This window comes from Anticarsia gemmatalis, chromosome 15 (assembly GCF_050436995.1).
Source record: "Anticarsia gemmatalis isolate Benzon Research Colony breed Stoneville strain chromosome 15, ilAntGemm2 primary, whole genome shotgun sequence".
In the NCBI taxonomy this organism is placed as follows: domain Eukaryota; kingdom Metazoa; phylum Arthropoda; class Insecta; order Lepidoptera; family Erebidae; genus Anticarsia; species Anticarsia gemmatalis.
In genome coordinates, this window is record NC_134759.1 from 7,483,503 (window position 1) to 7,497,523 (window position 14,021).

At 34.2% G+C, this 14,021-nt stretch overlaps 1 protein-coding gene across 1 annotated transcript in view; it reads right to left on the bottom strand.

The window, feature by feature from the left end:
- LOC142978792 (zwei Ig domain protein zig-8-like) overlaps positions 1 to 14,021 on the bottom strand; it is an 88,551-nt gene that overhangs the window by 2,408 nt on the left and 72,122 nt on the right. The window contains exons 4-6 of the mRNA XM_076123363.1: positions 1,614 to 1,824; positions 515 to 614; positions 11 to 168 (exon numbers count right to left, since the gene is read on the bottom strand). Coding sequence (XP_075979478.1) covers positions 11 to 168; positions 515 to 614; positions 1,614 to 1,824 — 469 coding nt within the window. The remainder of the gene's footprint in view (positions 1 to 10; positions 169 to 514; positions 615 to 1,613; positions 1,825 to 14,021) is intronic.

Sequence of the window (14,021 nt, forward strand, 5' to 3'; positions counted from 1 at the left end):
AAGCAGTTACCTGAACTACTGGGTGCACAGGTGTAGTTGCCAGAATCTCGGGGTGAAGCCCGAGCTATGAGCAAACGACTAGTTCGTGTCTTCTGGACTGTCTCCACGCTGATGCCTCCTCTCTGGGCATAGTTCACTACGTTCGACCCTCGGTACCAGTAGATGAAGCTGTGAACAAATGGCCAGTTTTACTTGTGAGTCTTCAGATCAAAGAATTCTGAGAAAATCGGTCTTCATTTTGAGACCATGATCTTCATGATTTTGGGAAAATTTCATTGTTTTATAAGTACAAGGTACGGGTATTGTATTTCTAAGTAAAATAACCACTTTTATTAATACATTGATAAAATGTACATATAATAACTAAATTTTTGTATTTATTCAAAGTGCTCGATGGAGAACACTTTTATTTTAATCCCATGTAATCTGAGACCGGCTCTGTTATAAACTCGTTATGTAGCGTAAGTATAAAATGAAAAGTACAGCATTGATTTTGTTTTCATAACATACAGACCTTGGTGGATCCGGTGCTTGCCTCGCGATGCAAGTAAGATTGATATCAGAGCCCGCTCTCACGAACAACTCTGGGCCCGCGAGAATTTCTGCTTTTGATACTGTAACAAAGTTGAAACATTGAGTTAAGAAATAAAATAAATGTTGCTGGAACTATACAAGTTTGGATTTGATATGTGAAAAAAAGGAAATGCGAACAAACTAGAAAAAAGAAATGATCCGACAATACTAGACCAATCGACTAGGTTGAAAACGTTCATACTATTCTACTAAATATGACTATTTCTTTTTTTTAAACGTACCTAGTATTCATAATAGATTTGGATTTCGATTCCAAATGAAAGTAGAATATTTGCGAATGTATGTGTGCATTCATGTTTTTATTTTTAAGTTTTCCTATATTCGAGCGTGCTACTCGTATCAGTTACTTCCGGAAAATATTTAGTACCAACAGCAACCGTTGTCTAATAGTACTTTTTATCTCAAATGACTACATCAAGTTTTGTTCGTTTATTTACTTCTGCTGCGATGAGAGTATTCCAAACTATTCCGAGGGTAATTTATTTAGTGTTCTCCACGTCGAACACTTTCGCAGAGCAAATGTTTGGTCCCGTAGGAGCTAATTATCTCCAACAGTAGTATAAGTTACTTTTGCACACATTGTTTTGATTAAAACAGAATTGTTTGGTAAACAGATCCTAGACTGATTAAAACTTAATGTGTTTGTGTTTTAACTTGATTTTGTTTGTCATTAGACAACAAGTTGGGAGGATTAATTTGGAACTTGCAAACAATGTTTCAGATATTTTGAACGATATTTCCGTATCCAGTTGTAATATATGGAATAATGTTATTGTATAAATTTCATTTAGTATAGGTCCGCAAAACCGCCGTTTGGCAATTTTTGTTTTTAGATAGATATATTTTGACTAACTTACAAACCTTCATTCAGAAAAAATAGATGACGCAACTTATAGAACTCCATTAAATTGCAATTAAATAGCGAAGTTTCTAAAAATCCTAAAGTTATTTCTTAGTCTTTAATTCTAAATCTAATAAATTTTTTGCTCTATATGAATATAAAAATAAATTTTACTTACCAACAACACTAAGTGTAAACGACAAACTGATTTTCGGCTCAGTAGACACTTGGCACTCGTAAGCGCCGGAGTCGCGCGGTTGCGCGGGCGCCACACGTAGTGTCCATTCATCAGAGCCATCTGTGTGCAGCGCAGCGAAACGAGCGTCGCTGCTGTAGGTATGCACTCCCACTGTGAGGATGTGCAGGTCGCGTTTGCGGATCCATGACACCTGGTGACAAGGAAACATTCATTTTTCAACTGTGAACTAGATCAAAGGAAATAATTTCATAGTCAAAAAACTTAGAGTGAAGAATCATTAACCCCAGATTTCTGAGTACATTTAGTGATAGTTTATCTATTTAATAGCGTTTTTTTATATGAATAGATAAACTACTGCTAAATGTACCTCAGAAGCCGGGGTAAGAGATATAGTGCCTAGTATTTTAGTATAACGACATATTTTTTCTTAAATAGACAATTGATATTTGATGTCCAGTTGATTTCGTACTAAGCTAGTTTCAGTAAATAACTGGTTGGTAATGACTTTTCATATAATATTATTATGCAATGCAATATTTCCCAGTGCAGGAAAGTTTAAATTGTATTTAATGGTGTCATATTTTATACAAAATCCTCAAAGTTTACCAAACAATATTCACTTTAAACGACACCTAGCGAGCGCACCCCGAACACAGGAGTCGCTTGTCGGGAGTAATAAAATGCATAATTTCTAAATAACCACAACATAATTTATGACAGCGTGCGGTCGCGAGCTAAGAACACAACTCAGTTATCTTCCCCCATGGGAGTCGTGAAAGCTTCTAACAGAATCATTTGGGAGTTACAGACCTGTTTATTTTTTCAACTTCCTCTGTCACCATGGTACTATAACACAGGGTAAATGGCCTGACTGTGACGGGCGGTTAATTAAAAATAAATTGAATTAATGTCCTAACCAAGCACTCAGCATTTCCTTGAGAAAATTACGTTTTTAAACTTTTCTTCTTGATTATTTTGTGTGTCAACGTTGTCATCGTCGTGAGTAGTGTTATGCTTTTTAAGAAAACATTAGAAGCTAGCAAAACGTTGATCATTTCAAAATTAAAGATTATTTAAAAAATAGTCGGTACGTACATTTCAAGCGATTGCACCAGAAATGAAATATAGCTGTTTCGGGAATATTTTCGAAAACAACAAGTATTACCCGTTTGTTGTGAAGTTTGTTGGGAAACTACACAATAGTGGCATAACTGAGATTTCTATTGGTGCTGTAAGCTTTTATTGCGCAAGATAAAGTGTACTCATTCAAATCAAAATCTCAAAAATATAGTTATGATTACTTAGAATTTACGGTTGTTAGGAGAACGTATATTAGAAAGTACAGTACTACTGTCACCATAGAAACAAGATTCTTATATAATAGAAGCAATGGCTTTTCAAATGGAATCTACAGATTTCTCGGAATCAAAACAAAACGAATTCAAACGTGATATTCTAAAGGCACTGCCCTACACAACCTCGCTTAATCGAAATCCACTGGTACTGTTGCTAAGCTGGTCGAATGGAGAGGCGGTCGTTTTAAACAATGTTGGTCGGCCTGAGCCTTCAATTAAATGCAACGCTAGCCAAGAGCACACTAGTAGGGCGGGCACCAGCGCACTGCCCTGTGTAATTTGCTGTTCCACGAACTTTACGCTGTTGGCAAGACAACAAAGAACAACGCCAACTTTGTCGAAAGCTTTACCCAAATCTAATCAACCTAAAAACAAAATTTCTGCAGCAAACATTAAATAATATAAATTAATGGAAATGTACATTCATTTATCTCGACGATTCCAAAATACTTTCTTTTGAATTAATTAGTTGAATGAATAAGATAATTCAATTTAATTAAACTTTCTCGACGTTTCCTTTTGATACAAATGGAAATTTATTGTCAACATTTCAACAAAACCATCTTCCAAAATTTATTGTTGTTGCAGTTAATTAGCATCAATAAAGCGGAATGAGGTGTACATTTGCAAAATCTACGAAACAGAATCGTGACTTCAAAATAAGTATGATAGAAAATAGTTTTACACACACAAAAGCATTTTCGAAAATATTCAATGGCGTACTACCCTTATAAGGATATCAAGGCTAAATTACTACATGATCTATCATGTGATATAGTTTTGAACCTACAAAATGTTCAAAACGATACTGAAAACGTTTTACAACCGTGATTCGAATTCTGCGCGAGTAAAGTAACACAGTGCCGCTAGTTCAAGCGAATTGATGAAGTTCCATTCAAATCAAAGCTACCGAATTGTTTGTGGATGTTGTCACAGTAGGCCATGAATAACATAGCATTGTGAATAATGTTCATATCATCAAACAACCAGTTTTAGTCCGTAAACAGTACATTATTAATTAACAGCAAACATTTCGTTGTTTAGTAATGGAATATGAATGGTTCAGATAAATATTTCTTATTGTTATAACCTTTAAATATGAAGTTACGAACGTCTGGTCTGACTTGAGCGAATCTTCGGTTTCAAATGTCAACGGGCTTTTGAAGATAAATGAAAACTTTGACTACCTTTACTGTAAAATTGGCCGCAATTAATAAGACTTTAATATCAATTTAATTCTAAACGTAAGGAGTATAATAATAATTTATGACGAAATAAAAATAAATATAGGACTTATTTTGTTTAAGACGATGGACTAGTAAAGCCTTCAGCATCAACAATCGTGGTGGAGCTTAAGTGAAATTGTCGGATCAAAATTTAATTAATGCCTTAAACTGCCGATCCCCGCTCTTAGAGACGTCTTTGTTCGTAACAATTTTGGAATACAAAATACTTTCTAATTATCACAATTTGTGAATGGTTTTGAATTGTTAAATGTAGCAAACAGGACGTGGTCTAGTTACATAAATTTTGCTTTTGTAAGTGTTATAGAATTGGGTGAATGTATTATTTTTGGCTTAATGCTGTCAGACGTTGCGACGCGCCCACCTACGTTATTCCGTCAAGGTTCTTCAACACTAAGCCGGAGTGTATCAGCGATAAATCCCGGCAAAATCCCCGTTGAATTTTTAAGTGACGCGCGTACCAACAGAAAATACAGCCTTAAAATATCATTCCGTAGATTTAGAAAATGATTATTTAGCAGAAATTATAAAAAATGTAGCCTAACATGACATGCAATTTATTATATATTTTTAGATGATTAAAGCCATTTACGTAATGACTAGTAAAAAGCAAATGAGAAACGGAAAGGAAACAGAAGTAATTGTGCTTGGTAGCTTTAAAATTACCAGTTTCAAATTTGAATGTCGGAAGTAATTTACTCTGCAATGTCGCGTAGTCCGTGACGTGATAACGTTAACTACGATCAAAGCGATGGAAACGATGAAAACGAATGCTAAATGGAATAATTTAAAAAGAAGAATTCTGATGCTATTATAGTAATAACTTACAAAGCTGGATGCCAGTTAATTTGCTTACAGAAATGTCCTCACCGTCTATGTCTCAGGTCTTTTAATTTGTTACACAGAAACCAATATTGTCGCAGTATTACACCGCTTAAGTCATAAATTATATAGGTTTATGGGCACTTAAGATTGTTCAACAACTACTATAGATTTTAATACGACACAGGCGAGCTTCGGCGGAGAAAATTCATTGTGAAAATCAATAGTTTCTAAATACGTGACAAAACATTTTCTAAATTGAAGTAATTTTAAACCCTTCCATTGTCACGTCCGAAATCCAATATTATTGGGTAATTCGTCTTCATCCTTCCCCGAGGGATATATATCAGCCCTTTTTTAACGGGCTATATACATAAATTCAGTTTTATCCCACATTCCGGAACACTCACGTACTCGTTTTTATAGTTCACATTGAGATACGTGACAAGGTCATCTGGTTTGGACACTTTTATACACCTCAGATTTCTAGATTTCTTCAAGTTTCGTCTCAGAGATGACACAATTTATCTTTCTTTTTTGTATGTTTTTTCTGAGATAGTTGTCAACTTTATTTTGACCTACTTGCCATTGTTAGTTGCGGTTGTAAAGCCGCTTCATGAACACGCCTGTTTTTGCACATTCATTTTTTTCTTAAAGATAATTTATATAAACATAGTACACTAATTGTACAATCGTTCTTTTCAACAGATATTAACGTTCTCCAGCTTAATTTTCTTTTTGTTTTTATACGAAAAGCAATTGGAGTTTTATCAAACATGTCGGTGCTATATATCTACGTCATATATCAACTGAGCCCTATACATTTCCGCAAAAATCCCGCTTTCATAAATGCGTTCTAATTTTGTACACGCACCTACGTATAAATCTTTCCGTACGGCAATATGCAACATACGAATATGAGATGTATGTACAATTTTGATGTAAAATACACACGAAACGCGTTATTAGAATTCTGTTCCGTATTTACCTCTTCTTATTGCAACGTATATTTCGCATAGCTTTAGCATCGAAGAGATCAGACTGTCACGTGAGTCTTCGATTAAAGGATTAAGGTCTCTCTGGCTGCCAATCCGGGTGATTACCTGTCTTATAGCTATTTGTAGGAACGTTCGATAGATAACAAACGGTTTGATTGGCTGGAAAATGTAGTACAGACTACAGCTTTGCAACTAACGGCTTACAAACAATTAGTTTAACACAGGTCTACAGAGAAATAGTCCTAAGCAAGTTAGTGCCGATTTATTGCCATTTGAGATGAAAATTGTAAAAAGCCTTCATAAAATATTTAAAAAAATGGTGACACATTTCTTCTACACCGTTCAGTCTAGAACCAAAAAATTAAAACAAAAAAGAAATCTCGAGAGCGTCAAAAAGTTCCAAGAATCCCTCAATTCTTCGCAACTATTAAAGGTTTCGAATATATAAAAGCATTTTAAGTGAGTGAAAACAGTTTCAATGTTTCTTACACAGTTTTGCTCTCTGATTTCAAAGTGTATAACTGGGTTAGGTACCTGTAAAGCGAGCCAATCCTTTCATGTAGTAGTAAAGGTACTTTAAAATAATTTTTCTCTGGGGAAATTCACAAGTTGCTAGCTTATTCTGAATTACTTTCACATACCATTGTAAGGGAGAATTATTTTTTTCTATTACACGAACTTAGTAGTTAGACCAAAATATTGTAATTTAAAATACATCGCAATTTAGTTGCTTCGTCACATTAGTTTTCGTTTGTTTTAGATCGGAAATAAAGATAAACAAATAACAACGGGGGACCGTAAAATCACTTGCTATGAATGCATGGTTTCTATTGAAACTTAAATTGACATTTAAATTTAAAAAATATATACAATCATGTCAAATAAGGATACAGGAAAACTGTCTGAATGTTGATGTCACTACAATGTATACATTACTAGGTCAAAATATACATTTTATATTAAGTAGAAATACCTGTCGGAAATCAAAATTCCAAGACGTTTGGCATCGGCATCGCAAGCCTACAACATCTGCATACGAAATCATGGGAAGACTTTATGATTGAATACCCAAGTCTGCACTAAATTCCTATCTGCGAAGGAGATTCCTTCCCGCACTAATATGAGATGCGTGGGAATATCCGTGGTATGTACTGCAATATCCACGGCTTGCGACCGTTACTCTGTATTATAAATTGCAGCACACAGGTGTTCTAGGCCTACCTCCTACTAAGATAACTGAAGCATAAACATGACCTTTATAACTTACTCGGTTTTGCCAAAGGCATTGCTATCTTTGTAGTTTACTAGACTCAAAAACAATATGCAGATGTTATCTTTTCAGTCGTCTGCTCTAAAATATCTCTTAAAAACAATTGCGAAAATTATAACAAGCTGCTAGCGAGGGCTTCAATAAAATATTTTAAACGGCATTTCACGTAAGTATTCTCATGCAAAATTTTTAATTCGGTTCAATAGTTAATGTGATAAATGATCAAGCCTGGCTATAATTGTACGTATAATGCGAACGTGGACGATAACAACCGCTGACTAATTTTGGTCCAGAGCCAAGAATGGCCAGGATCAGAATGCAAACAATACGGATAAAAAGGGAGTTATAATATAATTACCTGCGTAATACTTTGTAAACAATTCAAGCCTCTTGACTGGCTGACCTTTTCCTAGCAGGTAAAAATTATATTATAGCCAGTTATGCGAACGCTCTGAATTTTCAAATCCCAAACCCGAGCGACCCCGACCTCCCTAATCTGTTTATTAACTTTAAAAATCCAATGAATAATCCACACGCAGCGCCCAATAACCGCCTTTCCATTGTGACATACAGTCATAAATGGCAAACGCCATTATTAACCGGGACTAAATCGTTATACAGTATTTTATTTTTCCAAAATAAAACAAAATCGCCTCTGCTGCGGCTGGCTATGTTCCAAAATGTGTGGCTTCGCGGGCCTCGACCCAATTCTCTTTGCTTTATTCGACGGCGACGCTCACGCGACATTTCCTATTGCACTTACTAGGGCTTGTACGGAAAATCAAATCCCACATACGAACTGTTAAGCCACATTGCCAATATACGCCTGAAGCGGGGAGTTTGGTAAAGATGTCTAATAGAATTCCTTTGCCGTTTTATTACTTGCACGCTTTGTTGAATTTCACTTAGAGCTCCACGTTTTTCTTTAAACATATAAAATGAGTTTCACGCTCGTATTTTTCGCTTAGCGTTTTATTAAGCGGTGTAAATATACAGTTCCACGAAAAACTACAGCGGGGCTAGTTTGGTAATTACGTGCTTAGAAACGAGAATCGTCGTTAAGGAACTGCTTATTTTTATTCCCGCAGCTTTGCATCAGGAAACAGAAAAAGAAATGTAGCTTGAAAACATTTGTTTCGTTTATTGTTAAGGACTGTCTCTGGTTAAGCGTTTCCGGGTAATAAAGTCATAATTGAAAAGTATTTAAGGTCTGTCGTAACCCTAATTTCGGTCATTACGGATGTGAAAAGGATTAAGTGCGTTCCATCCTTTTTCGCTTTTATTTAAAGTACCGCTTTTTGTTAGCATTTAATGTTTTATTCAAAAAACAATTGTAGGTGAGTGAAAGCGGCTTGCATTTTTCAGTCTGTGTATACAGAGGTGAGATTTGTTTTAAATGTATTCGTTCCTTTACAGCTGTGATGTGCTTAACGTCGCGTGTTACCGACAAATAGAGACTTTGCCGCGTTCACTCAATTTTTACGGCAACGGTGTATGAAAGTTATGACTGTGTTGTGCGGCCAAATCTTAACAAAATTGTTTCAGGTTGATGTTACTACGTTATTTATCGTTCGTGAAATTATAACATACAAGCTCAGTCATCGACATGTCGCCGCAGTCTATTTGTGATAAACATGTTTCGCAATTTGTTCGCAAAATAAACGCTTGTCATTTTATGTATAAAATACGCTCAGATTATAAATGTATACTCATTAAATTTTACGAACGTGTAATGTGGGAAACACGAAGCTAAATGTATGTTTAGGCTGGGTTATAATATTGTAGGTACTGTGACGTCATAAATTGTGCTATGTAGTAAAGCGGTCACACGGCACATTTCACCGTTAGCAAGTGTTGCTTATAAAATATGATACGTTTAAGTGCTCCGCAATTTACAATAGTGGGTGGCGAAGAGAATTTATAAAGGTAAGCCACGTATGCAATATTGCAGTGCTTGGTGTGGAATTTTATATATTTTTAACAAAGGATCAGCTTCCTGGAAGGAAAATGTGCAGAAAATTATTATACATATTCTTAAAGCCGCTTTTTCTAAAATATAAATTGTTATCAACAAAATATGCTTCATCAATTAATGAAATATGTAACACGTAAAATATATTTAATAGAGCACGACAAAATCTGAACAATAAAACTATAAGCCACGTCCAAATGCACATTTACTTTGACTGCCATTTAAATATAAATGTTGACACAGTACCAAAGTTAGATATATAATATTATAAAGACCAAAAAGTTACAGCAACGGGACAATGGAGTCAGTAGAGCAAAACTACGAGTGGTCGGTTTTATTGTAGCTGTTCTAATGCAATAAAATAGTTTAGGACGTGACTTCCAGAGCATTGTAACGTATACTGTAAAAAGAGATTTCGTGGAATACCGTTCATGCTTGCAGTCCTGCACTGAACTCTACAATAGGTTATTTAAATGTAGCTAGATTTTTGTGAAAAAGAGAGAACAAAATAAGCAGTAGAATTGTGTTTTAAATAATTCTACCTAAATTCAATTTCAATTGTATAGATATCAGTAGGTTCATATCGAAAGTATGTAAAATACAGTACTATATCGGGCAGACACAGTTTTATCGTCGTATTATTTTTGTATAAAATTCTTACAATGATACATGCCTAAACTGCATAATTCAAGGTACATATACGATCGGCAAGCGGCTACAATAGAAGATGTAAATTACATCTTCAGTTGAGAGTTGGTCAGCTAGTTAAATAATAAAACAACCGTGGATTCTTCAAATACTTAATAACTAAAGACAATGAACTCACTCCCCAACTATTATATTCTAACAAAACGAAACAAAGACATTAATTAGAGCCATTATTCTATTAATAAACAAGAAACTCTGGGCCGAAAACTAATTAGCAACACGGAATAGGTTTCATTGAAATCACTGAAGTATTTTCACAATTTATGAAGCACATACAAACTATAAATCATGTTTACGAACCTTAATAACAGTGTAGTGTGGCCGCGATGGCTTGAGGCGACTAATTAGTTCAAAGTTATTTATTTAACCGGTTAACTAGATAGATTGTAGGTTGGATATTTTGATCGTTTTACTGTTGATAATAGGTGTTTTATTAGCAGCAGAGCAACAATGTTTACGTGGCTTTAGTCATATGAAATGAAGCTTTATAAAAAAAAGAATCTAGCACGTAGCTTTAATCTAATTTTGAGGCTAGAATAATTTACTGCATGCTTATTTGAAGCAAACTAAACTAAGGCAATATTGTTTTATTTTTAATGGTAGCTTACGTCAAAATGGTATGTTACTAAGAGGCCCTCCGCGAATAAAAACCCAGCTATATAAGAGTATGTATAATAAACAACAGTATTTATATTCTTAGTATTCCTCTATCGGTTTAGCCTACGGCTTAGATTACCAAATTCGAAGAAAAGAACGTAAAAAACGTATCTTATTCCTTAAAAACATTTGTGTTCTAAGAACCTGTGTTTTCGATACAAAAACCTTTTGTAAAAAGGATCAGAAACTAATTTTAATAAACAACTAAACACTTAAGAGATTGAGAGAACTTCAATAACAGATTCTTGTTTCACGTATAAGCGGGAATCTTGCAATCGTTCGTGCAAGAACTGTAAGTTTTTATTAAATTCCTTGATATCAAAGTAGCAACTTTTACCTTACATTCTTGAGAATAAGCACCTGTTTTAATATAACGTTTGATATTTTATAAAGTAGTTACATTTTGTATGTACAAAGCCCTTAGTAAAACAATGTGATCCTACTGTTTAGTGGAAGGGTTAAATTCTGTGAAGGCGTCAAGGTAATTTCCATACTGATTTATTATGGACGCAGACAATGAAGAATGAGAAGAAATTTCAACGTTTCCTCGAAAAACCTTTCTTTGACCAGGCCTAAGCCTATTTTTAGATTTCTTATGTTTATTTTTCCTGAGTGAAACCATACACCTACATAATAGGGGGCGTTCCTGAGATTTTTCTATAAGGAAGCCAATATTATTTTACAATTTTGAAACATAATCTTCGACTTCATACTCCACAGTTGTAACCACTACTCTTGACCAAAGGAGGTTACTAATGTAATTAAGTAGCAGTTGTTATTAGACAAACATACGTATATTAGTGAAATTCTATGAGAAGCAGTCGTTATTTTATATTATGTGTGTAAATATGTTTATTAGTATACGATCAATATATTGAAAAATGTGTTTCTTGGAATAGAAAAACTCTTCAAAAGAAAGTCTGTTGCTCCTGCTGCCTAGGAAAGGCTGCTGTTTACATTATAAAATTTCCAAGAAGTAAAACTTCCTCCCATCGCAGCATCACCAGGAAACCAAATTTCCTGAGTTAAATTAATTTTCATAGTACATTTTCTCCATAATTTCCCAACATATGTTATACGAAAGAAATCAAATTATTATAAATGTATAACCACTTTTGTTTAAGTGGGTAAGTTACGAGTTTGAAATTTATTATTATGTGCGAGATAAGTCGCCAAGTTTTTACCCAACATGTCATTTAGTAGCCATTTTTTATTAAGCATTTTTGGTCGTTCTTGTGTATTGTTCTACTTTATGATATCTTGGTAGCGACCCAACTTGTCTCGTTAAGCTACAAGAAACTTTTCTTTTTGGGTTAAGTCCATATTTCAAGGTTTACAAAACTGGACTTTAGAGAATGTTGGTCAGAAGATCTTTACATGGCGTTGAATACAGTGAAACTTATTAGGTACTTTGCCCTCAGATTAGATCCTGCAGTATGCTATACTATAAGAGTTTATTTAAATATCGATCCAACTGCATAATTGGCGATTAATAGGCGGACTATATGCAAAATAAACAGCACTTACTATGACTTCATGAAAATCGTCGTGGAAATATATATTTTTTTAATTACATTGAACAAGAGAGTTATTTTAATTTTAGCAGAAAAAGGTTTGCAATTCAAAATCCATGACGTCACTCCTTTTAAGGGATTAAGATATCGAGCGTTAAGATGCGGAAACCCAAATCTTACGTAACACACTGATGAGATCAAAGACTCAGTAGTACTGAATATTTCCGTAATTGACAGGCTTCGACTACTCGCACGGTTCGTCGAATCGAATAAACACGTTTTCCTCTAAACTTTGAATTGCGTACGTTAAGGATAAATCGTTCGGAGAAAGTGTTATAGGTTGCTAGGTAAGAGGCTTAACAATTCAAAATCTCTATGGTTATAACTTGCAATGTTGTTACCCGAGTTCTGTATCATTTTTATTAGAAAGACGTTTTTCAACTAATCTAAGTATTTTATAAATACATATTTAAAAAATGCTTGGGTAAGAGAACCCTATGATCATAATATAGATCACGCAGTTATTATCGGCAATGGTATTTATTAAAATAAATCTAAGATTAAGTTCCGGTAACTTTTCTAAGGAGAATCGCGCTACTGAAGTCAAATAATTTCCAAAAAACATAGGTTCTGGTTTCCATAAACATACGCACTTCCACATAAAGATTACTGTGCGAATACATAAAAAAGAGCAAATAAAATACATAAAACCGAAGAATAACTGTGTTAGTGAAATAAGCAGTTTTCCCGTGAAATAATAGGATCCGTAAAATCCACCTTTATTCGCGACCTCGTTGTCGTTGACAATTTCTTTTGTAGCGATTTTAGGAAAGCATTGTAAGCGGAAAATGTGATACAGAACTAGAATGTGGAGGGAGTTATTTGTTGATCGTTTAATATTTATGATCGCGATTGTTTATTGTTTTTGATGGATTTGTGTCTATCAATATCTATTAAAACAATACACGTTTTTGCTGCTGTTATTCTGAATTTATTATAATATATTGAATTGTTTAATAAAGAGATTGTCATAAGTATTAACCAAATTGTTTAATAAAGAGATTGTCATAAGTATTAACCAAATAGTTTTGTGGTATAAAAATTCCCCTTGAGAATACGCCGCAAGAAGTTCTTAAAGTTTCACGAAGTTAGTCTCATTCTATAAAAATTTAGTTCTGTTCTAAGATAAATTGTAAGTACGCTTAAAAGTGTTCAAATTGATATGTGAAAATGTCCCGAGATTCTTCGATTTTGGCAAGAGTTACAAAAGTCTACACATAAGCACTTTTCGATAGACGGAGAAACTAAAGCGAGTTTTCGCATTTTTATCTTCAAGAGACCTAGTTTTAGAAGTTATAGAAAAGAATACAGAACTGACTAGCTAGCTAAAACTGTAATAACATGATTTCGTTCGGCAACAAAAGTAAAAGACAGTATTGTTAGACGAAAGTAACTCAAAAAATGACTACACTTTACTCTTGGACGTGCTATAAAAGTCTATAAAAGCTTATAATTTTAATAGCCCGACATTCTATGCCTTTGTCTTGAACAATGGCCGATAAATTGAGAAAATGAAACACGACGAAGAGACTATGACTTCCTATATTATTACGAAACAACGCCAACGTTGCGCACTATTTTATAAATTGTTTTTCTCGTTTTATGACATTTTTGAAACTTATATTAAAATGCTTGGAGGTGAAAAGTATCATATAAAAATATATGCTCCTGATGCAAATGGCAATTTAATTCTAAATTCGGCATCTTGCACTTACGCTTACTTGCCAGTCAAACAGATGATGTTATAAAATCTCAATCATTCTGACAAAATATATCATCTACTCGCA